This window comes from Eschscholzia californica, unplaced genomic scaffold (genome assembly GCF_041429995.1).
Source record: "Eschscholzia californica isolate CP2 unplaced genomic scaffold, dmEscCali1.0.p SCAF_1, whole genome shotgun sequence".
Taxonomy (NCBI): domain Eukaryota; kingdom Viridiplantae; phylum Streptophyta; class Magnoliopsida; order Ranunculales; family Papaveraceae; genus Eschscholzia; species Eschscholzia californica.
The window spans coordinates 69,968,119-69,994,660 of NW_028238198.1; the positions used below are offsets into that span (position 1 = coordinate 69,968,119).

The window sequence follows — 26,542 nt, forward strand, 5'->3', positions numbered from 1 at the left end:
AATCACATTAAATAATATATTTGTATGAACGTTTCAAAAATATTTTTTTTCAACTTTCGTGGACATCTGTGAATATTTGTGGACATTGATGGACATTTGGTGGATATTTATTATTTTAATATTATCATTATTGTTTAACCACATGGAATAGTGGATTTGTATGAACATTTCAAAATATATTTTTCGACTTTCGTAGACATCTTGTGAATATTTGTGGACATTGATGGACATTTGGTGGTCATTTATTATTTTAATATTATTATTGTTGTTTAATCACATGATGGACTCCAAATGTCTCTTGTTTTTGTAAAGACATTTTGATCTCCAAATTTGTCCCAAATTCTTCACAAAATCCATCAAACTATGAAGTCTACCAAAGTCTGGGACATTTTGTCTATAGTCGAATACTTCAGACTTTCATAGACTCTCAAATGTCGGGATTTGAATGCCTCGGACTTTTGAAGACTTTCAAATGTCTGGATTTGAATGCCTCAGACTTTCGTAGACTCTCAAATGTCCGGATTTGAATGCCTCAGACTTTCGCGGACACTCAAATGTCCACGAAAGTCCCAATCCACTACCCCCCTTAAGTACCCACATTTACAACACCATCTTCCTTAGCTTCCCGCTCCACCCCATTACGAAAACAAAGCTAATAATATAAGGTTCACTCATAGTTTGCATATATTCTCATAGTCTTATACAAACTTGTCCAGGAGGCTCAAGTCTAAATATTTACATGTAGAGTAGGAAGGAGTTTTTCAACAAAAAAAAAAAGAAAACGAGTACGGAAGGAGTTAAGAAGAGTATGGTTTGGAGAAGATGACGAAGAAGGCATGACCGTGGCTGACAATTTAAGGGTCCGGTGTCAAACCTGAAACGAGACCCCTTTGTATGAAAAACACGAGAGTTAAAAGATTTCTTTTACCTGAATTTTTTAGTTTTGAAATGATTTAACTATAAAAGAAAGATTGAATCATTGACGAATCCATAATCAATGTATGATGTTAATATATGATCGACGTAACACTGTTCATGTAAAACTTCTAAATTTTGACGAGTATTTTATTTTCATAAAACATTATTTATAAATTTAAGACATGGAAATTAAATTATGAGAATAAGGAATTAACATTTAAGCTTGTTTGTTTTTTCCATGATGATTTCTTCCTTTTCAGAGAATGTAATGCTAGTGTTTGGTAAGATATTAAGAAGATTGAACAAATCATCTTCTCAACTTGTGACTCTGTCCATTACATTTTGACTTAGAACAAAATTGAAAGAGAGGTGAGGTCCATGAACAAGAGAAAGACATCTGGAGAGAGATATAAGCTAGTGAGTGATGGAAAGGGATTTGTGATTTGCAGTCTTTAATACGTATATGATGTGCAAAAACTATACGAACTAAAAATGTATTAAAATCAAACTAAAATTGAATACTGCACAATTAGCTAACAAGCACACACACACGTATTGTGCTCTTAAAAAAGAACAAAAAGACAGAAAGCACACGAGTGTTGTGATCTTAAAGAAAAACCAAAAAACACATAAGTATTGTGCTCTTAAAAAGAATGCAAATTGTCCACGGTTTGTCTTGGATTCGAGACCTCTCGTGTCGTAGACAAGCATCATACCAACTGAACTGCTACAGTTTAGATGTTTACTTTGTGACGTTTCCTTTATTAAGTTCAAACTACTACCCCCTTAAAAAAAAAAAAAAGTAAAAATGGCCATGAAAGAATGTGGGAGGGAGGAACATTAGGAGGATAAGAAAAAAGAAAATAATAACCATGAAAGAATAATTTTACACAAACTAGACGATTTTGAGAAAGATACAGAGCCAAGCGGAAAAGTCAACGTAAACTAGGGTTCTATATAAGTAACAAAAATGTTATAATGCGAAAATGAACTCGGACTAAATCTGTCTATAATCTGACGTGGCTAGTCGACAGATTTCACCCAATGTTTCTTTCATTCGATAAATTTTGTGAAATTCGAATGTCCACGCCACATATACAGTTTCTTGCTAATCATGATTGATTAGGTTATAACCCAAAATTTGTTTCAATTTTGCTGCCCAAAGAATCTTTGGACAACATTTTTTTTGTTGAAATAATCATTCCAACAAAAAAAAAAAAATCATTCCACAACATGATTTGCATGAAGTGGACTCTTCCCCAAACTTAAGCAAACAATTCATAATTTATGCATCAAAAAGGGGGAATATCTCCCAAATCAAGTAACCCACACTCCCCCCCCCCCCCCCCCCCCCCCCCCACCCCATCACTTCACTGCTCAACCACATTAACAATTAAAAACCAAAACAATAAACAAAACCATTTTCAAACCTCTTTTCAACAAAAAAAAAAACAATTTGTAACCCCTCTCTGATTCTGGTATGATCATAACTCTCACCTGTTCCCTCCCCCTCTCTTTTTCTCTCTCTAAATATCTCAACTACTTCTTCCCCTAACTTTCTTCTCTTCTAGGGTTTCTCTTTCTTCTCTCTAACTCCTTCCATAAATTTTTACCTTTGTTATATGTGTTTCAATGGATGTAGATCACCCAAAGCCTGCAAAATCATTTGATCACCCAAAGAAAAGAAATTTATGTTGTGGGTTGATCTTATTCTTAATTGGGATTGTTCTATTGATTGTCATTCTAGGGTTTACAATATTCAAACCCAAACATACTATTACAAAAGTTAATTCCATTAAATTAGATGGATTAAAGGTTTCATTAGATGTTCCAAGACTTGGGGTTGATTTGAATATTACTCTTATTCTAAATCTTTCTGTTAAAAACCCTAATAAAGCTGGATTCAAGTATGGTAATGGTTCAACTTTGTTGTATTACAGAGGAAATGTTGTTGGAGAAGCAGGAATTCCAGGTGGGGAAGTTTCACCTGGAGAAACAATTGAGGTGATTACAAGTTTAACTGTTTTAGCTGATCGATTGATATCGAATTCGAATCTTTATTCTGATGTTATTTCTGGCAATTTATCAGTTACTACTCATACAAAGATTTCAGGAAGAGTTTCTGTTCTGAAAATATTTAAACATCATTTAGTTTCTTATACAACTTGTGATATATCTTTAGATGTTTATAATCGAATAGTTAAGAAATCTGAATGTAAATATAAGACTAAATTATGAATCAAATTCTAAAGTTAGTATTATTATTATTATTATTTCAAGAATTTGATGGGGTGTTTGAATTAATTGAGGAGTTTTGTTTGAATCAAATTCTAGGTGTATTTTGGTGTTTGTTTGTTTTTTGGTCCCTCTCAGTCAGATCTAAAATCTGACTCGAGATTTTAATTGACTCCGGTTAGATATTAGAATGTTTATCTCTGTCTTATTCAGTCTGATTCTAGGTCTATTTGTGTAAGATATAAACAAAGGTCTGAACTGAATGGTTGTTATCTAAAATAACTTGAAAGGACGGTTGCTCTATTGACTTAGACAAGTCAGATTCTTACGAGTCAAATTCATACGAGTCAGATTCATACAATAAACAAAAGAACACCGCCGTCTAGAAATGCTTTACAATGTAGAAATTGATTTCGATCGAAAAATACCATTTTTTAGTATATAATGATGTTTCATTTGCATAGTTTCCGGGGTCAATTTGAGTGCAAAATGCTTGTGTTCTAATACGAAGAGATACGAATTATGCTGATATTTTCATTCACCTATCAGACTATCAGAACTATGTTAATACTAATTGCACCTATTTGTTTGCATAGTCTCACTGAATGAATCTTGTGTTTTGAGAACTTGATTATTTGGATTTAAACAAACGTGATTTTAGATTGTTTTGTATGTCTACAGGGCCGTGTGGTGGGGGTGCGGGCTGTGCGCCCGCACAGGCCCCCCACCACAAAGGGGCCATTTTTACTCTTTTAGGGGAGTAAAGTCTTTTTTAAGTAAGGTAAAAGTCAAAAGATACACATCGGATGCTGGCAGCTCCTTTGGTTTGATGCCTCACTACACTCACGGGAAGTCCTGAGTTCGAGACCCACTGTTTTTAAGAGGAGAGGATAAGTGCTTTTGGCTTCTTTTTCTTAAGAGCACAACACTTGTGCGCTTTTTGTCTTTTTCTTTTTTAAGATCACAATATTTGTGTGTATTCAATTTTAGTTTGATTTTAATGCCCTTTTACTTCGTATACTTTTTGCACATCATATAAGTATTAAAGACTTCAAATCGCAAATTCCTCTTCATCACTCTGTAGCGTATATCTTTCTCCTAAAAAATGTCTTTTTCTTGCTCATGGACCTCACCTCTCTTTCAAATATGTTCTATGTCAAAATATAATGGACAATCACACATTGAGAAGATGATAGCTCAACCTTTCTAGAATCTTACCAGACACTAACATTTGATTATCTCAAATAGAGTTATGTCATCATGAAAAAACACAAATAAGCCTAAATGTTAATTCCTTATTTTCATAGTTCAATTATATATCATGTCTTAAATTCTAGAATAATGTTTATGAACAAAAAAAAACTCGTCAAACCAGAGCAGTTTTACATGCAAAGTGTTACGTCAATCATATATTAACATCATATATTGAGTTTGAGTGCGCGAATGTTTCAATCTTTCTTTTGTAGTTAAATCATTTCAAAACAAAAAAAAAAATCAGTAAAAAGAATCTTTCAGCTCTCGTATTTTTCATACAAAAGGGCCCCGTTTCAAATTTGGCACAGGGCCCTTAAATTGTCAGGCAAGGCCCTGTATATATATTGTATACAGGGGCGTTGCCACATAGGGGCATGTGGGGGCACGCGCCCCCACAGCCCGTGTTGCTTTTATTATTTGCTTACACAGATACACTCCAAGTGAAAATATATTTGATTAACGCACCCTACATACCAATTCCTCGCTGCAGCTTAGTTGGTAAAACTTGAGAACCCATGTTATATAATTCCTAGGTCATGGGTTTGAAACCAACAGGCCTCAATTTTTTTAAGTTAATTTAACTCCGGCTCCAATTTTCTTTTGCTTTTCCTTTGTAATTCACTATTTTCCTTTGTTTCTTTCCTCTTCCTTTTTGTATTTTAAATTAATGTGGATATAAAAAAAGAAGTCGATAACATTTTCTGTTTATAAATAACTATATTGCTTAATTTTAATAAGGCGTAAAACATAAATATTTTATGCTAATATATATTTCAAATTTTATACCGTACTAGCTCTTTTGTATAAATATCTATGTGGCAGTCGCTCTTCTTTCAAATTTAATTTGCGCTTCAACTACGTTGATATGGTATGAATTAAAGTATTAAAATTGCTCTAGATATTTTATATTTATAAATCATAGATCCACCATTATATTCAGGCACGAGCATTGTTAAAACTAACTACAATATTGAATGATAAATGTATAGATAAATGACAAGTTGCGCTTAAGATGAGAATGATGCAATGATTTGAGAACTATTATAATGATGTATATTCGTCTTGTACGATTATAAATATGTATTGGATTTTGAATGAACCACTAGATGTATATTTTTGAATAAGTATATTTGATTTTTCTGAAGAACTATGACTAAAAGGTGCCCCCATTGGGATAAATCTCTGGCCTCGCCACTGATTGTATATACTTTTTTTTTTATGAAGGATCTATTGTATATACTTGATCAAAGATTTCCGCTTACTACTTCATATTCTCCACAAAATTTATCTATAAACAAGTATGAGAAAATACTTTCATTGCGAGAATTCCAAATCATTGGTGTATAGGGTATGTTCGGAGCATGCTTAGTAAGTATTATACGAAATGGTGGTGGCTTTTAGATTCTTCATCCTGAAAGGTATAACCGTTGTATCCTGGGAGACAAACGTCTGACTGGTTTTAGTACTAATACCAAGGTGTTCACTGTCTTAAGGAAAGAGACAACTCGACTCATCTTTCTCTCTCTAACCTTTTAATTAATCTCTGTTTAATATATTAGTTTTCTTTTTATCTGTTTCAAATACAGTAACAATTTTAGACAAAGTTATCTCTGAATTTATTTTTACAAAGACACTTTAGAGTGTATCCCTGTTTTATTAAAACAGCAGGAAGACCAGATTCTTGATTTTCCATGGTACTAGAAAAACAACACTATATTCCCTAGAAGTTAAGGTTAAAAGGCATTACTACTTTAGTTAGATTTGTCGAGTTGATAGTGATACAGGTGCTGCTACAATGTTTCCTATTGCGTACTTGTAGAAATATTCCAACAGTAATTTACATGTTTCATTAAGGTTAGAGTCATTTCATGAATGTTATTTTTCTTAGGTAGTGATTGTTTTTCTCAAAGTCATATATGAAACCCGACTTGAATCTAATTTGATTTGAGTCAGATTTCAACATATTTATTTTTGTCTAATTCGTGACGTTTGTCTTATCAGAGTGTCTAATATAGTTGATTTTGAGTTCATTTGAGTTAGACGATTCAGATTCAGACGAGTCACATTTAGACAATGAGAAAAGAAAAGACACTAGAGGTAGTTCCTAGTTCCTACATCCTCAAAAGTGTCCAGTGTTATTCACAGAAATAATGTGAAGGAGAAGAATAATAGCTCTTCGGCCTCAATACTATGAGAACTGAAAATGCAATTAAATTGATAAATCATAAAAGGTTAGATTGTATAACGTCTATTAATGATTTCTTAATCACGATTTTGTTTTGCCCTAATCAAATCTTATGATCCAAGATTATACTTTTATTGGTTATATAATATCCAATTTGATCTTAGTAGAAAATGCTCAGCTATTATAACATTTATTTTTGACATTCTCAATGCAAGTATTTCGATCAAAATCTTGTTTTATGTTCCAAACAATTTAATTATTATGATACACAAAAAATTGTAAATGTAGTGACATCGATCAACACTCGGAAATCCAACATTTTATAAGGGATCCTGAAACATCTAACATAGGCTATTTGTCTCTCAGTCGGTAAATTTTATTTTTCTTCTCTCTCGACGTATGTATATTTTATTTATTTATTGGTAGTACTAAACGTTCGCGGAAGCTATCGAACCTATCCTTGAAATGGATCCGACTATGAAAATTAATCGAAAAGCTACCAAAAAACTAAATATGCAAATATAATTTAACGAGGTTCGGCTTAAAGCCTACGTCCTCGGGCGAACAAGAAAACTTTATGTAGGATAGATGAAGACGACTCACACAACCCGCAAGTTCGTCTCAAAATGGTACCGCATTGAAAATAACCATGTCTATACTAGATCTTCGACGACTGAGGAATTAAACACCTCTCAAACAATGAAAAAAATTTCTCTCTCACTAGCTTTGTGTTGAATTGTTGATGATTGTGTTGTTGTTGTTGTTGTTTTTGTGTTACAAGTACTCAAACCCCCCCTATATATACATTATATAAGCCGACTACTATGTCCCAATTTGAGCAATTTCCAAATTAGAAATCTAATTTGGAAGAGGATTCACCAAACCGCCTCTTCTCAACCAACACACAAACCGCCTCTTCTCACCAACACATAAACCGCCTCTCACAATTCTCCACCTCGTACGCAATTTGATACTCCTCGTAAGATATATTTGCTTCTTGTAACTTCATCCGACTGCGCCATATGACCATGGCTGTCTACCTACCCTTTTACAGGATCAAGCCTACCGTAGTTCTACCAACCCTTCACATAAAGTTTACCTTGTCGCCATTACGCCCTTTCAGGGCAACTTAACACGAGCCGATTTGTAGCAATTTTAGGCAATGCTGGAACTTGCTACACGTCACTACTTTAGTCAACATGTTCGCGGGATTCTTATCTGTGTGAACCTTCATGAGAGAAACATCACCTTCCTCTACGACATCTCGTACGAAGTGATACTTGACATCGATATGCTTAGTAGAGCATGATGAACATGATTCTTCGCCAAGTTGATCGCACTTTGACTATCACACCATACATCTACGCTATTCTGCTTAATCCGTAGATCATCCAGACGACCCCACAACTACAATGCTTCCTTCACACCCTCGGCCATAGCCATATACTCGGCCTCCGTAGTAGATAATGCAACTGTAGATAGTAACATCGATCGCCAACTAACTGGAGCACCATGTACCCTAAATACATAACCAGTAACAGATCGTCTTCTATCTAGATCGCCAGCATAATCTGAGTCAACATAACCGCTTACCTGACATGTGTCTCCATTAAAGTACAAACCCGTATCAACGGAACCCTTCAAGTACCTCAAGACCCACTTCACAGCTTCCCAATGTGTCTTCCCCGGGTTTGCCATAAACCTACTAACCACACTAACCGCCTGTGAAAAATCCGGACGAGTACATACCATAGCGTACATCAAACTGCCAACTGCACTAGCATACGGTACACGATCCATATGATCCTTTTCCACCGTAGTAGTGGGAGATTGTCTTCCCGAGAGCCTGAAGTGTGGTGCCAAAGGTGTTGTCACCGCCTTCGCATTCTGCATCCCGAACCGAAAAACTACTCATTCGATGTAACCTTTCTGATTCAAGTACAGTTTCTTACTTGATCGCTCTCTCTTAATCTCCATTCCCAGTAACTTCTTTGCAGCGCCCATGTCTTTCATCTCAAACTCCATTCCGGGGAGAAAATCTCATTGTAGTTGACCCCTTCTTTCTGTGCATCCCTTGGCCACTAGTCCTGCCTTATACCTTGTACCCTTGATCTCGGAAGAATCCTATTTCTTCTTGTACACCCATTTACAACCAATAACATACTTCCCTTCGGACAATGGGACAACCTCTCATGTCTTGTTCTTGTGAAGAGACTCCATCTCTTATTGCATAACAACCAATCAAATCTCTCTTTCCTCCGCGATAATAGCTTGTTTGAAAGTGACCGGCTCGTCGTCTTCCACCGAGAGTGCATATTCAACCACATTTGCCTGCCGGTAATGCTTAAGAGGTTTGTCTGACCCTAACCTCTGTACCGGCTTATATAACCGTTTCGGCCTAGTGTGTACCGAAACATCTTGTTGTTGTTGTTGTTGTAAAACTTGTGTACCTTCCCCTTGAACCTCCTCATGATCGGGTTCATCAATTTCCTCATCCGGAGTACTATCCTAATGCTCCACCTGATCATGATTCCTAGAAACCCATTGGTCTTCGGACTCTACTTCCACTACTTGAGCTTTAGTAGACCCAACATCACCACAACTAGGCACCGTAGCTTTCACCATAGCTACAATGGATGACTCATCAAACACCACATCTCTGCTGATTACAAACTTCTTGTCTTCCGTACACCATAGCCGATAACCCTTGACTCCTGTAGCATATCCTAAGAAAATTGCCTTCTTTGCTCTATTATCAAGTTTATTACCTTTAACATGGTAACAAGCCGTACAACCGAAAACCTTAAGTCTCCCGTAATCTGCATGTTCACCTGACCACACCTCGTAAGGTATGCCGCTATCTAAAGAAGAATGTGGAGACCTGTTCACAATATAACAAGCTGTAGCAACAGATTCGACCCACCATTCTACGCCTAATCCCGAATTGGAGCGCATACATCTAGCCTTCTCAAGTTGTGTACGGTTCAATCTCTCTGCGACTCCATTCTACTGAGGTGTGTTTACTACTGTCCAGTGCCTCACAATGCCCTCCTGATTACAAAACTCCTTGAATGCCCCATCCGTGTACTCGGTCCCATTATCCGATCTTAACGTCTTCAGCTTTCGACCAGTTTTGTTCTCAACCATTGCTTTCCACACCAGGAATGTGTTGAATGCCTCATTCTTATTATTCAGAAAATAAAGCCAGACAAATCTCAAATGATCATCAACGAATGTAACAAAATACCTGGAACCACCCTTGGAGGCTAACTTTGCCGGTCTCCAGACATTGGTATGAACGTAGTCTAATACCTCTTTGATCCTGTGCTTGCTTGTAGAAAACGTCACCCTGTGGGCCTTCCCGAACACACAATGCTCACAAAACTCCATGCAAGGCTTCTTCATGTCCTTCGACAAGCCTATCTCGCACATCAAAGATAGACCCTTTTCTGACATATGCCCAAGGCGCATATGCCAAAGCCTCGTACTAGCTGTTGGATTCCTTCCACTAATTCCTACTGCTACATGTCCCGTAATTGTTGTCCCCAAAAGTTTGTATAAATTACCGTAACGAGTATCTCTCATTACCACCAAAGAACCCTTAACAACTTTTATGGATCCATTCTCTATAATTATCTTACAGCCGTTCCACTCTAACACACCGAGGGAAATTAGATTTTTCCGCAAATCGGGTATATGTCTTACGTCCGTCAATGTTCTCACCACTCCATCGTGCATCTTGATACGTATTGTTCCGAGTCCCACAGTTTTACATACATTATCATTACCCGTTATAATTGTACCACCATCTATACTCCAATAGGTAGTAAACCATTCCCTATTTGGACACATATAGTGTGACGCCCCTGAATCAAGCATCCACTTATCGAAGATCTTCTCAGACACCTCTGTCGCCGAGAAACATTCGTCAGGGTCTTCTGACACATATCCCGCCTCTTGCATCTCTTGTTTCGCCTTCTAGCCTTTGTTCTTTTGCTTCAACTTTCTCTTTGGACAAGCCGCTTTAAAGTGGCCAAGCTCACCACAACTAAAGCACGTTTTCTTGAAAGAGCCTCTAGATTTCCTGCCCTTTCCCTTTCTTCTTTCATTACTCCTCCCCCTCGTTGCAAACAACCCTTATGCTTGATCCTTGTCTACTCCACCCGACGTCATACCGCTAGTAGCAACCTTACGAAGGTCATCCGCTAATAACAAATTTCTCGTCTCTTCCATGCTTAGACCGTCACCAACAATTATCAAAGTTTGAACAAGGTTCTCATAAGATTTAGGCAATGAAAGTAACAATATGAGGGCTCGGTCCTCATCCTCAACCTTAACATCAATATCCTTCAAATCTAAGATAATCTTGTCAAACTTGTTCACTTATTCCTGAATAAAAGAACCCTCTTCCATTCTACATGTGAATAACTTGGATTTTAAGTACACTCGATTCGTTAAAATTTTCGTCATGAAATTGCTTTCTAGCTTTTACCACACACTCGCCGTCGTTGTTTCTCCGTCTACTAGGAACGCCACGTCCCTCTCAAGACACAACATAATGGTTGCCCGTGCTTCGAGATCTAACTCTTCTCAATCCTCATCTGACATATCTCCTGGTATCTTTCCCGTCAACGTCTTGTGTAATTTCTGAGGGATTAGCAGATTCTTCATCTGCATCCGCCAATAAGAAAAATCGTTTTTCCTATTGAATTTCTCTATCTCATATTTTCCTTATTTGACCGTACCACTTCTCGATCCCATCTTTTCTTCGTTCAATCTCAACAAGGCTCTGATATTAGTACTAAAAGTCGCGGAAGCCAGGGGCGGAACCAGGATTTTTAGGTAGCCTGGGCAAGCCTATATATGATGTATTAAAGAAAAAAAAATTTAAAGTTATTTTAGGGTCAATTGTAGAAGATGGTAAAATTTGGAGGTCTTTTTTGTAACTTATTCATATTGCAAGGGAAAAACGAGAATTAGTCTCACGAAGTCTTAAAAACGCCCCCAAAAAACCGTAAGGACACATCTTTCCTATACAAACTTTGACTTAATGGAGGCGCCTTTCTTAAGTATTGTGAGCGCCTTTAACCTTTACCAGAGAGGAGCCAAAAACCAAAAGTTTTTGTAGATCATGTGAGTCGAACACACGACCTCTGGGGCGCAAGTTAGAGTCTTACCCACTGAGCTACTTGCCTAACTCTGCCTATATCTTTAATAGAAAACTATAAATACCAGCCTGGGCCACTGCCTAGGCTGGTCTTCACATAGGTCCGCCCCTGACGGAAGCTATCGAACCTATCCTAGAAATTGATCCGATTATGAAAATTAATCGAAAAGTTAAGCCAGAACTAAATATGCAAACAGAATTTAACGAGGTTCGGCTTTAAAGCCTACGTCCTCGGGCGAACAAGAAATCTATATTGAAGGATAGATAAAGACGAATCACACAACCCGCAAGTTCGTCCCAAGATGGTACCGTATAGAAATTTAACCTTCTATACTAGATCTTCGACGACCGAAAAATTAAACACCGCTCAAAACTATGAACAAAAATTTCTCTTTCACTTGCTCTCTCTAAAGAATAGTTGTTGTGTTTGTTGTTGATGTGAATTACAAGCACTCAAACCCCCTATTTATATAGGATATCCACCGTCATAACAAGCCCAATAATAGAAACTTTGGTTTCTATATTTTGGTGCCAATTAACAAGCCAAAATTTAGAAACCAAAAACCGCCTCTTTCACAAACCAAAACCGCCTATTAAGCCAAAGAAACTGCCTAAACTTCACACCGCCTAAGCTTCACAATTCAAACTTGAAACCGCCTCTTCAATGGGGTTTCCAAACCCAATCTCACAGATATTGTCCGAGAAATTGCAATCAAGAGGCACGCAAGCTTGCGACTTTACTTCCCCATCAGTTCATTTCGATGAATGGTCCTTACGGTGTTAAATTGTGTTACAGTTTAGTCCACTTTTCTTGATCCTCAATCGAGATTACATTCTCAAATGTTTAAACTTTATAACTCCTTTATTTATTAATTGAAGATTTTACTAAAAAAAAAATTTAGTGATCATCAAAAAATGTTTTTTTTTTTTCATAGACATGGAAATGAATGGCGCATAATGTTTTTTTTCATAGACTTGGAGACAATGTTATTTCGATGTAAAATATATTTTTAAATAAAATGTAAGATCAAAACGAAATATTAAAGTTAAATATAATAGTAAAAACATACAACCTAATTTATGAAATATATGTATAGTAAATATTTTGTATATATTAATAATAACAATATATGAAATATTTATACTTAATAAATATAATTAATGAAATACTCAATATAAATATTATTAATAAAATACTCAATATAATAATATTATAAATAAACTATATTTATTTTATTAGTAATATAAATAAGTATTAATAATATTTTGTGTATACATTATTAATGTATTTAAAAACACATATAAGCACTATTAATATATATATATATATATAATATAAATAACACATTATAAGCAGATGTCGCGAGTTTTGAACCAGGTATAAAACCGAAAAATCATTTTATAAACTTATGGATTTTTAATATATATATATATATATATATATATATATATATATAATATAAAATCGAAAAATCATTTTATAAACTTATGGATTTTTTAATATATATATAACACATAATAAGCAGATGTTGCGAGTTTTGAACTAGGTATAAAACCGAAAAATCATTTTATAAACTTATAGATTTTGCTTAGTTATAAAATAAAAGATGGCGTAATAGTAAATCTCAATTCTGGTAAGTGTATGATTTTTTTTTTCTTTTATGATCAAATGTAAACTTATCTATATCTACCACTGGTTTGTTGGATAATTTAGCTACAACATCCTGATTCCCAAGCTTTCCTCGGTAGTATTCACCATCTATCCTGATGTCACTCTCAATAACTAATAGATGAGACATATCTAGAAAAAAAAGTAGGTTTAAGTAACAAGGGATGTTGCATTATAGATTTTTATGTACAACTTCAAAATTTGATTAAGAGATGAAGATGTATTATCAAACAACTTAGTATATAATGATAAAATTTGCACGGGGAATATGATTTCGAAAATGTAGAGCTACAATGACTAGTAAATAGATATATTTTATATCTTTTATAATATCATTACTAATATAGTATATAGTATTAAAATACTTAAAATATAGTATAATTTAAGTATTTTATTAAAAATATACTATAATATTTAAAATATAATATTTAATTAAAAATATAATATTTTATTAATATTATTACTAATACAGTATATTTTATTAATATTATTATTAATATAGTATATTTTATTAAGTTTATTACTAATATAGTATATAATATTTAAAATATACTTGTATTATTAAAAATACTTTTTTGTTAAATATTATTAATAATCTATATAACAAAACAGAACTGTGTTGATTAGGACAAAAGCTGATTAGGACAAAATTAATGACACTGTCTTCCTTTCTTCCTCTGTAGACGTAACGCCTCTCCTTTCTTCTTTCGATTTTTCCCCCAAATCCTTCTTTTTCACATTCATATTCCAGTCTCCTCATCTGCTCTTTCACCCCAAAACTCCATGAGATCGATAAGGTTTTATCATCTCTCTCTCCCTATTTATCTATTCCTTCAGATTTGAGTTCAAATGAATTCATTTTTGTCTGTTGTTGCTAATGTTGATATGATCCATTTGTTTCCCTTGTGTGGTTTGTGAATCAGGACCAGATTTGTCTGAATACTCTGACTATTTATGGTTTCCTTTCATGTACCAACTCAGGATTTCCATACTAGAAATAGGTTTTCTTCCCCATTCTGAAAAAACCTAGGCATGAGTATTGGTTTCGATTCCAGGAATGTTCGGGTACACACGTTGTTCAAATGATACATTTTTGTGTCCCCAATCAATTTGTAACAGAAATACGTTACTTTGTTTTTTTTTTTTTTTTCTTATATAAATTCTTTTTCATTATAAATTGTTCAATAATTTTGTGTTATAATCAGAGGAAAGAAATAGAAGAGGAAGGGAGTTTATCATCAAAACTTTCAAGTACCAAAGAACTCCATGAAATCGATAAGGTTTTATCATCTCTCTCTCCCTCTCTCGCTCGGATCATTACTTTGATTTCTGTTTTGTTTTGATTTATGTTATATAGATTATTTTCCATTCTAAATTGTTTTGATTTCTCTTATATAGATTTTTTTTCATTCTAAATTGTTGAATAATTTTGTGTTATAATCAGAGGAAAGAAAAAGAAGAGGAAGGGAGTTTATAATCAAAAATTTCTAGGACCAAAGAACTCCATGAAATTGATAAGGTTTTATCATCTCTCTCCCTCTCTCCACTCTCGCTCGGATCATTACTTTGATTTTTGTTTTGTTTTGATTTCTGTTATATAGATTCTTTTCCATTCTAAATTGTTGAGAAGGGGGTGACTCAATTACCAATTAATTTTGAGGGGGTAAGCTCAAAAGAACCCAATTATTATGTTATAAACAATTGGAACTCAACTCAAAAATATTTATTCATAAGTAGAAAATATATTTGTGGGAGAAAAATAGAGAGAAAGAAAAACATTTTCCCAATGTGCGCATAGGGTTTTGATGGCTTTACGAGCACGATACGCGAAGTACATACATATATATAGTCATATTAAATATTTTAGGATCCCGCGAAGAAGTCTTACAAAACTCTAATAAAATAATGAAATGATTCAAATTCTAGAATACGATGACAATCCAAAGTAGCCACTTTAACATCTCTGAGATGAAAATTTCTTCTCAATTAGGACGCTCTTCACATTGATCCGAGATGCATAGACTTTGAATCTGTTACTATTTATTCTTCTTAATGTTTAGAACTGCCTTAAATAGTTCATCGCATTCCTCATAGTTTTGGATACAAGTAAACATGCCATTAAAATGAAAGTAAATGGTAGTAACAGTTTTTAATTGCTACATTTCAAGTACCTCAAGACCCACTTCACAGCTTCCCAATGTGTCTTCCCGGGTTTGCCATAAACCTACTAACCACACTGACCGCTTGTGAAATATCCGGACAAGTACACACCATAGCGTACATCAAACTGCCAACTTGCACTAGCATACGGTACACGATCCATATGATCCTTCTCCACTGTAGTAGTGGGAGATTGTCTTCCCGAGAGCCTAAAGTGTGGTGCCAAAGGTGTTGACACCGTCTTCGCATTCTGCATCCCGAACCGAGAAACTACTCATTCGATGTAACCTTTCTGACTCAAGTACAATTTCTTACTTGACCGCTCTCTCTTAATCTCCATTCCCAGTATCTTCTTTGCAGCACCTATTTTTTTCATCTCAAACTCTTGACTGAGTTGAGATTTCAACTTATCTATCTCCACCATGCTTCGAGAAGCAATAAACATGTCATCCACATACAAAAGGAGATAAATAAAGTCACCTTCGCGAAGCTTCTTGATGTATACACAACAATCATAGTCACTTCTGCGAAAACCATGCTTTAGCATGAAAAAATCAAATTGGTTTGTACCATTGGCGAGGGGATTGTTTCAATCCGTAAAGAGACTTCTTCAAACGACATACTTGATTTTCTTTACCCTCAACCTTGTATCCATCAGGTTGAGCCATATAAATTTCTTCTTCCAAATCTCCGTGCAAGAAGGCGGTTTTAACATCGAGTTGTTCCAGCTCAAGATCACTGTGAGCAACAATACTCAATAGCACTCGAATAAAAGTATGTTTCACGACCGGGGAGAAAATCTCATTGTAGTCGACCCCTTCTTTCTGTGCATAACCCTTGGCCACTAGTCTTGCCTTATACCTTGTACCCTTGATCTCGGAAGAATCCTCTTTCTTCTTATATACCCATTTACAACCAATAACAAACTTACCTTCGGGCAATGGGACAACCTCCCATGCCTTGTTCTTGTGAAGAGACTACATCTCTTCTTTCATAGCAACCAACTAACTCTCTTTCCTCCGCGATAATAGCTTGTTTGAAAGTAAGCGGGTCGTCGTCTTCCACCGAGAGTGCATATTCAACCACATTTGCCTGCCCGTAATGCGTAAGAGGTTTGTCTGACCCTAACCTTTGTACCGGCTTATATAACCGTTTCGGCCCAGTGTGTACCGAAACATCCTGCTGTTGTTGTTGTAAAGCTTGTGTACCTACTCCTTGAACTTCCTCATGATCGTGTTCATCAATTTCCTTATCTTGAGTATTATCCTAATGCTCCACTTGATCATGATTCTAGAAACCTGTTGGTCTTCGGACTCTACTTCCACTACTTGAGCTTTAGTAGACCCAACATCACCACAACTAGGCACCGTAGCTTTCACCATAGCTACAATGGATGACTCATCAAACACCACATCTCTGCTGATTACAAACTTCTTGTCTTCCGTACACCATAGCCGATAACCCTTGACTCCTGTAGCATATCCTAAGAAAATTGCCTTCTTTGCTCTATTATCAAGTTTATTACCTTTAACATGGTAACAAGCCGTACAACCGAAAACCTTAAGTCTCCCGTAATCTGCATGTTCACCTGACCACACCTCGTAAGGTATGCCGCTATCTAAAGAAGAATGTGGAGACCTGTTCACAATATAACAAGCTGTAGCAACAGATTCGACCCACCATTCTACGCCTAATCCCGAATTGGAGCGCATACATCTAGCCTTCTCAAGTTGTGTACGGTTCAATCTCTCTGCGACTCCATTCTACTGAGGTGTGTTTACTACTGTCCAGTGCCTCACAATGCCCTCCTGATTACAAAACTCCTTGAATGCCCCATCCGTGTACTCGGTCCCATTATCCGATCTTAACGTCTTCAGCTTTCGACCAGTTTTGTTCTCACCCATTGCTTTCCACACCAGGAATGTGTTGAATGCCTCATTCTTATTATTCAGAAAATAAAGCCAGACAAATCTCGAATGATCATCAACGAATGTAACAAAATACTGGAACCACCCTTGGAAGCTAACTTTGCCGGTCCCCAGACATCGGTATGTACGTAGTCTAATACCTCTTTGCTCCTGTGCTTGCTTGAAGAGAACGTCACCCTGTGTGCCTTCCCGAACACACAATGCTCACAAAACTCCATGCAAGGCTTCTCCATGTCCTTCAACAAGCCTTTCCCGTACATCAAAGATAGACCCTTTTCCGACATATGCCCAAGGCGCATATGCCAAAGCCCCGTACAAGCCGTTGGATCCCTTCCACTGATTCTTTCTGCTACATCTCCCGTAATTGTTGTCCCCAAAAGTTTGTATAAATTACCGTAACGAGTACCTCTCATCACCACCAAAGAACCCTTAACGACTTTTATAGAGCCATTCTCTATAATTATCTTACCGTTCCGTTCTAACACACAGAGGGAAATTAGATTTTTCCGCAAATCGGGTATGTGTCTTACATCCGTCAATGTTCTTACCACTCCATCGTGCATCTTGATACGTATTGTTTCGAGTCCCACAGTTTTACAGATATTATCATTACCCATTATAACTGTACCACTATCTATACTCCTATAGGTAGTAAACCACTTCCTATTTGGACACATGTGGTGTGACGCCCCTGAATCAAGCATCCACTTACCGGAGAACTCCTCAGACACCTCTGTCACCGAGAAACATTCGTCAGTGTCTTCTGACACATATCCCGCCTCTTGCATCTCTTGTTTCTCCTTATAGCCTTCGTTCTTTTGATTCAACTTTCTCTTTGGACAAGATGCTTTAAAGTGGCCAAGCTCACCACAACTAAAGCACGTTTTCTTGAAAGAGCCTCTAGATTTGGATATAGATTTCCCGCCCTTTCCCTTTCCTCTTTCATTACTCCTCCCCCTTGTTGCAAACAACCATTGTGCTTGATCCTTGTCTACTTCACCTGACGTCATACTGCTAGTAGCAACCTTACGAAGGTCATCCGCTAATAAGGAATTTCTCGTCTCTTCCATACTTATACTATCACCAACAAGCATCAAAGTTTGAACAAGGTTCTCATAGGATTTAGGTAATGAAAGTAACAATATGAGGGCTTGGTCCTCATCCTCAACCTTAACATCAATATCTTTCAAATCTGAGATAATCCTGTCAGACCTGTTCACATATTCCTGAATAGAAAAACCCTCTTCCATTCTACATGTGAATAATTTGGATTTTAAGTAGACCCGATTCGTTAAAATTTTCGTCATGAAATTGTTTTCTAGCTTTAACCACACACTCGCCGTCGTTTTTTCTCCGTCTACTAGGAATGCCACGTCCCTCTCAAGACACAACATAATGGTTGCTCGTGCTTCGAGATCTAACTCCTCCCAATCCTCATCTGACATATCTCCTGGTTTCTTTCCCGTCAATGTTTCTGTAATTTCTGCGAGATTAACAGATTCTTCATCTGCATCTGCCAATAAGAAAAATCGTTTGTCTCATTGAACTTCGCTATCTCATATTTCCCTGATTTGACCGTACCACTTCTCGATCCCATCTTCTCTTCGTTCAATCTCAACAAGGCTCTGATACCAATTGTTAGTACTAAACGTTCGCGGAAGCTATCGAACCTATCCTTGAAATTGATCTGACTATGAAAATTGATCGAAAAGCTAAGTCAAAAAACTAAATATGCAAATAGAATTAACGAGGTTCGGCTTAAAGACTACGTCCTCGGGCGAACAAGAAACCTTTATTGAAGGATAGATGAAGACGACTCACACAACCCGTAAGTTCGTCCCAAAATGGTACCGTATAGAAAATAACCATGTCTATACTAGATCTTCGACAACGGAGAAATTAAACACCGCTCAAAACAATGAATAAAATTTCTCTCTCACTTGCTCTCTCTCTAGCTTTGTGTTGAATTGTTGATGATTGTGTTGTTGTTGTTGTGTTACAAGTACTCAAAACCCCTATATATATTATATAAGCCGACTACTATGTCCCAATTTGGAAATCCAATTTGGAAAAGGATTCACCAAACCGCATCTTCTCAACCAACACACAAACCGCCTCTTCTCACAAACACGCCTCTTTTCACCAACACATAAACCGCCTCTCACATTTATATATTTATGTGTGTGTGAATTTGAACAAAGTGAAATACGAATTTAGAGAAATCCATGTATCACATTTGTGGTTGATACAAAAGGTCAACTTGAGAGTCAAAGTTAAAGATGATAAAACGACTCAATTTCCATGTAGATAGAAATGAGGGTACGTAGATGGAACACAATTCATTCTTTAATGTGCAACAACAAAGTCACTGAAACTTGCCTTCAACAAAGGTCTAATTAGTAATGAACCAAATGTGACCATCACAATGTATTCTACACATGATACTGATTGACATGTTACCTGTACATCATCCACGATTGGTGGACATTACGTCAAAGGTGCGTCGTACTTTGGATACGTCAAAGGAACAACGAAAGGCATGGCTCTCTGGGCATATTTGGCCATCTACAAAGCCATTTGGGATTCTGATGGTTATACATATGATGTTCTAGCTGCAAGAGATCAAACAATTAATGATGGGATTGACATCCTCTCCCGAACGCTCGACGGGGTTGAGGTTCCTCTGTATGAGGATGAAATTGTTGTAGCTACTTTGTAGCAATGGAAAAATGATTTGTTGCCGCAACTTCTGCTTTTTTGCTCATTTCTACGCAGCTACAAGTAATGAAATACATTGGTTACTAACCGTAGTCACAGGTACGATCGATCGTGAGTTAAATGAAGTTGTAACTCTAAATAATGAAGCTTAATTTTATGGTACATCTCTTCACCCCTTCAACAAGGACATCCTTGAGCTAAGTTCCCTCCGGGTTCATGAAAACACGTAATAGTATTAAAGATCTCGACATTGTTGGCTTCAAGATCGTTGTTTGGCGAGACTCATGATATTTAGTTAATTCACAACTAAATAATGTTCAGAATTAAAAGTTGTTGGAGGCATTTTTATATTAGACAATCTTCTAACAAAACTCTTCTCCAAACCCTTGTTTCTGACATTTTTTTATTAGTCTTTTTTTTTTTTGAGAAAGTTTTTGTAAGTCTTCGCGATGAAAAATCCATCTAGAATTTTTCTCCATTAATTTCATCTTCAACCTCGTCACTTAGAGAATTTTTCATGTAGGATTGATCTCAAATCACACCATCATGTAATCGTTGAAACTTAACATTGGTGTTTTAATGGTGGATATAGAAAATTCAAATCTTATTTTGATGAAGACAAAAGAATGAATATGATGGATTGAAATCATGGAAAATTCAAAATCTTAGTTAATTTGATGAAGACAAAAAAATGAATAATGTGGAAATCGCGAAAAACTCAAAATCTCATATTGATAACAAAATAATGAAAAGAGAAGATTCATCTACCGATTAGACATACATGTCATTCTTAGTTTCATTTCGTTCCAACCCCATACACTCCAACTCTCCCCTTGTTCCACTTCCTCTATTTCTTTTTCATCCATGGCTTTTAGTAGTCAAATTCTTCCAATGCTATTTGTTAAAAGATGATATTTGTACTGTTTTTTCAATTTTTTGACTCCGTAATAAATCCATGGAAATAATCATTTTTTTACTTAAAATTAATTAATTAATTATTTATTATATGAATACAATTTTGTTGAGGCTTTCGTTATATTTGGAACCAAACTACTATGATTGACTCCATTTAACCATTTTTCAACACTAATGGAGAAGATTTAGTCTTAGATAAATCATATTGATAGTGGTAATGACTACTTAACAAGTTTTAGATAATCTTTGAGATTTTCTTTCCTAGAAGCGGGATTCAAAAACCATATTCGCATGATCACATATAGCATCTCAAATGTCGCATATCGTATAGCAAATGCCACATATCACATAACGCCTGCCACATATCTATCTCCAATATATATGTCATATAAATCACTCTCGCATTTTTCAATGAGGATGAAGTTGTTATAGGTTCCTTTGCAGCAATGGAAAAAGAATTGTTGTCGTTGCTTCTGCTAGTAATTTTGGCCCTTCCCACGAAATTTTAGTTAATGGAATACGTTGGGTTCTAACGGTAGCTGCAGGTAAGATCGATCGTGAATTATGTGGAATTGTGACTCTAAGTAATGGAGCTTCATTTCATGGTACATCTCTTTATCCCATCGACAAGTCATCCCTGGCCCAAGTTCCCATGGTGTTCGTGAACACATGTAATAGTAGTAAGGATCCTGACAATGTTGGCTTTAAGATCATTGTTTGTCAAGACACTGGATATTTGGTTAATTTACAAATAAATAACGTTCAAAAGACAAAAGTTGTTAGAGGTATTTTTATATTGAACTGTCCTCTCACAAATTTCCATCCCAAAACCTCATTTTAAAAATTTTTTACAAGTCCAGAAGATCGCAAATCCATCTTGGACTTTATTAAGATGGATCTTGCTCCAAGAGAATTTAAAATTTAAAATCACTTATGCTTGCAGAAGAAAAGGTAATCAATCACCAAAGGTAGCTTCTTATCGCTTTAAAGGACCTTCTTTAAGCTTTCCAAGCATCTTGAAGTCGGATGTTATGGCTCCTGGCACTTAGTTTTAGCAGCATGGCTTAGAGATACTCTTATAGTGGGATTAGGTTCTACATTGTTTAGTGTTGCTACTTTTCATCATTTTTTTTATCATTAAAAACTCATGTAACTGAACTTTTATCATCTCATGGAGCAATATACAAAACATGAATCATGCATCGATTACATATAAATTAAATTCTTAGTTTCATTTCATTCCAACCATATACACTCCAATTCTTCCCTTGTTCCACTTTCTCTATTTCTTCTTCATCCATGGTTTTTGGTAGTCAAATTCTTCTAATGTTATGTGTTATGTGTTATGTGTTAAAAGATGATACTTGTACTGTTTTTTCAATTTTTTGACTCAGTAACAAATCCATGGCATAATTTTTTACTTAGAATTAATTAATTTTTTTATACGAGTACAATTCTGTTGAGGCTTTCTTTATAACTTTGAATGACCCCATTTAGTCATTTTTCAATACTAATGGAGAAAATATAGTCTTAGATAAATCATATTGACAGTGGTAATGACTACTTGACCCGTTTTAGATAATTTTTTAGTTTTTCTTTCCTAGAAGTGGGATTCAAAATCATATTCACATCGATCACATATAGCATGTCAAATGTCGTATATCGTATAGCAATTGCCACATATCGCATATCACATATCGCCTGTCACATATCTCTCTCCAATATATATGTCATATAAATCACTTTTTGCATCATCTCAAGACTACAAAGTGCTGAAATCCACAAATGGATACTTCAAAGCATTTTCTTTGGTTACCAAAAACTCATAGAGCTATCTCTAATAAAATTGGCAGTTCTGAATAAGTAAAAGCCGGCCACTTCAACTAAGATATCAAGTTTCTTTCTGTTATAAGACCAAATGTAGATAGACTTCAATCTTTAAGACTACAAAGTGCTGAAATCCACAAATGGCTACTTCAAAGCATTTTTTTTTTATTACCAAAAACTCAAATAGCTATGGCAGTTCTGAATAAGTAAAAGCCACTTCCACTAAAACCTCAAGTTTCTTTCTGTTATAAGATCAAATGTAGATAGACTTCAATCTTTAAGACTACAAAGTGTTGAAATCCACAAATGGCTAATTCAAAGCATTTTCTTTGATTACCAAAAACTCAAATAGCTATGTCTTTTTATAATTAAAAACTCAGATAACTGCATTTTTATCATCTCATGAAGTAATATACAAAACAAGAATCATGCACCGATTACATATACCTCTCATTCTTAGTTTCGTTTCATCCCAACTTCATACACTCTAACTCTTCCCTTGTTCCACTTCCTCTAATTCTTATTTATACATGACTTTTGGTAGTCAAATTTTTCTAATGTTATGTGTTAAAAGATGATATTTGTATTGTTTTTTTTCAATTTTTTTGACGCGGTAATAAATTCATGGCATAATCACTTTTTTACTTAGAATTAATTAATTAATTTTTTTATATGACTACAATCAGGGGCGGAACCAGGATTTCCAGCTAGCCTGGGCAAGCTTAAAGTACTATAAATCGAACATGCAAATATTATTTATGTGTACGGATTTCACAAATTATTATACATTTATGTACAAATCTTGATATTTTGTTATCTGAAACTAAGTAGATAATAGTTTGAAGAAGGAGAGAGAGAACGAGGCTCACCAACGGAGGACTAGTCCCTCTGTACAAAAAAAATTCGTCGTCTCCGAGAGAAAGACTAAAAGAAGAGACATTGACCTTAAATATAAGGCGAAATTGAGAGTGGTAAAAAGTACCAAATCTTTTGTTCTCCCTTATAACAACCTTTATCTTCCATAATCTTAAAAATTTAAGGTAAAGGGTATTAAGATAATACTTAATCTCTAACAAAAGAGAAGATAACAAAAAAGTTATCTTTAGGGGCCATTTTCAAAATTGGTACAAGTATAGGAATCATTTATGAGAATTGAGACAAAACAAAGTTAGGTGAAAGAAGAAAATGAGCAAAAAAAAAGTGCAAAGTTGGGTTTCCAAGGATTCGAAACCATGACCTTCGTGGCATTAGGTAAGGAAGCAACCATTTAGCTAATCCGTCAGTTCTGATCAATCTTTACATCAGAATGAATAAATTCCAACGAGGCCGTCCTTCATTTCGGTTCAATGTTTACATTAAATTGTAGAAATTCCAGACTGGGCCACTGCCCAGTCTGGACTACACATGGGTCCGCCCCTGACTACAATTGAGGCTTTCTATATATTTGGAACCCAACGACTTTGATTGACACCATTTAGCCATTTTTGAAGACTAATGGAGAAGATGTAGTCTTAGATAAATCATATTGATAACATGTTAAATATGGCATATCGAATATCAAATGCCACATATCACATATCTATCTCCAATATATATGTCATATAAATCACTTGTCGCATCTCTGTAAGAGGATGGAGCTGCTATAAGTTCCTCTGCAGCAATGGAGAAAGGAATTTTTGTCGCAGCTTTAGCTGGAAATTTTGCCCCTTCGCACGAAACTTTATTTTATGGAGTACCTTGGGTTCTAATGGTAGCTGCAGGTACGATTTGATCGTGGATTATATGGATTGTAGCTCCAAGTAATGGAGCTTTATTTCATGGTACATCTCTTTATCCCTTCGACAAGTCATCCCTGACCGAGTTCCCATGATGTTCATGAACACGTGTAATAGTATTAAGGATCTCGACAATGTTGGCTTTAAGATCATTGTTTATCAAGACACGAGATATTTGGTCAATTTACAACTAAATAATGTACGGAATACAAAAGTTGTTGGAGGTATTTTCATATTGAACTGTCCTCTCACAAATTTATATCCGAAACCTCATTTTCAGCAATTTTATAAGTTTAGAGGATGACAATCCATCTTGGACTTTATTAAGATGGATCTTTTTTTTTTTTGTTGAAAGAGTAGAATATATTGAAACTAACACAAAAGAGTCTTATTACAATACAATTTAGAAATCATAAAAGGTACATAATTCCAAGATTGAGTCCTGTTCCTCTTTCTCGCCCACTTCGCCAACTTGTCTGCAACTTGATTGAACTTCCTGTTTGTGTAGGAGAATTTAACTTTATCCAGTCGTCTTTTGATGTCCTGTATTTTCTTTATATGAATTTTGGATTGCCATTGATTTTCATTCCTTTGATTCTTTAAATGTTGTATGATATTTTTATTGTCACTTTCAATAATAATATTTTTATATTTGTGGGATTCCGCCCAAATCATACCATTCAAAATTGCAATAGCTTCGCTCTCTTCTACGTTTCTGCTTCTAGAGGTGGTAGCACTAGCTTCAATAAATTTGGATTCATTGTTATGAACAACCAAGCTCGTTCCTACAACATTCTGAATATTTAGGAAGGAAGCATCTACGTTGATTTTTAACGAAGAACTGTCTGGTGGGTTCCATTTTCCTGATTCTATATTGGTATTTGTCGGATTAACTTCTGTGTATTTAGGGAATGTGGAAATCATGTTGATAATTCTATCCAGGTTATTTATCTCATGTTGAAAGCAATGGTCGCACCGAATTTTCCAGATTATCCATAATATAATGGCAAAGTGGGTGTTATCAGTTGTGATACTAATTTGAGATTCCTGCTCCCAAGTAAAAATCCAATCTGCTACCGATGGTATTTGTATTGACTGAATATTGAAGTGAAACCAGATATTTCTGGCTAAGGGACAATGAAGAAGCGCGTGCTCGATAGTTTCAATTTCCGTACAGTTGGGACAAGACAAATTATTGTCAATGTATTTACCTATTATTAAGATGGATCTTGATCCAAAGGTAGCCTAAACCTTGAGGTCCCAACATAAAAATATTGTCAACATCAACCCAAAAAACTGATCCACACAATCCTAAATACCATTGCTCCTGTTATAATGTTGTTTAAGCAGAATACGTTGTAAAACGTTTTGAAATCATAGATTAATCATTAAAGTGCTAAAACACACACTACCGCTAGCTGCCTGAGATGCTAATAGTCCCCACAATCCTTTAAGATTGTATGAAGAAAATAGTATAGAATAGGACAAGGGATAATGGTTGTTTAGGTCAATATATTATTAATAATAACTAAAAAACATGTAACATTTTGTGTTAAGTATTAACTAAAAGTTGTCAAAATAACTTGGATATTGATACGTAAGGTTTAAAATAATAAGAGAAATTATTAATAAAGTCATTTTCTGTTGCCAAAATACCCTTCACACATTTAAGGGTACTTTCTCTTCAAAAACAAACACATTATTAGGGTTTCTTCTTCTTCAATACTTTTTCTTCTTCAAATATTTTTCTTCGATTTGCTTACTATTCAACTTCAAATCTTTATCTATTAA

General features: G+C 35.4%; 1 protein-coding gene across 1 annotated transcript; it reads left to right on the top strand.

Annotated features, from left to right (window-relative positions):
* Positions 1 to 2,316: 2,316 nt before the first annotated feature.
* Positions 2,317 to 3,188, top strand: LOC147568705 (uncharacterized). The gene has a single exon (XM_086671350.1). The coding sequence runs from the start codon at positions 2,551 to 2,553 to the stop codon at positions 3,154 to 3,156; it is 606 nt and encodes a 201-aa protein (XP_086527476.1). The 5' UTR covers positions 2,317 to 2,550; the 3' UTR covers positions 3,157 to 3,188.
* The last annotated feature ends 23,354 nt before the right edge of the window (positions 3,189 to 26,542 follow it).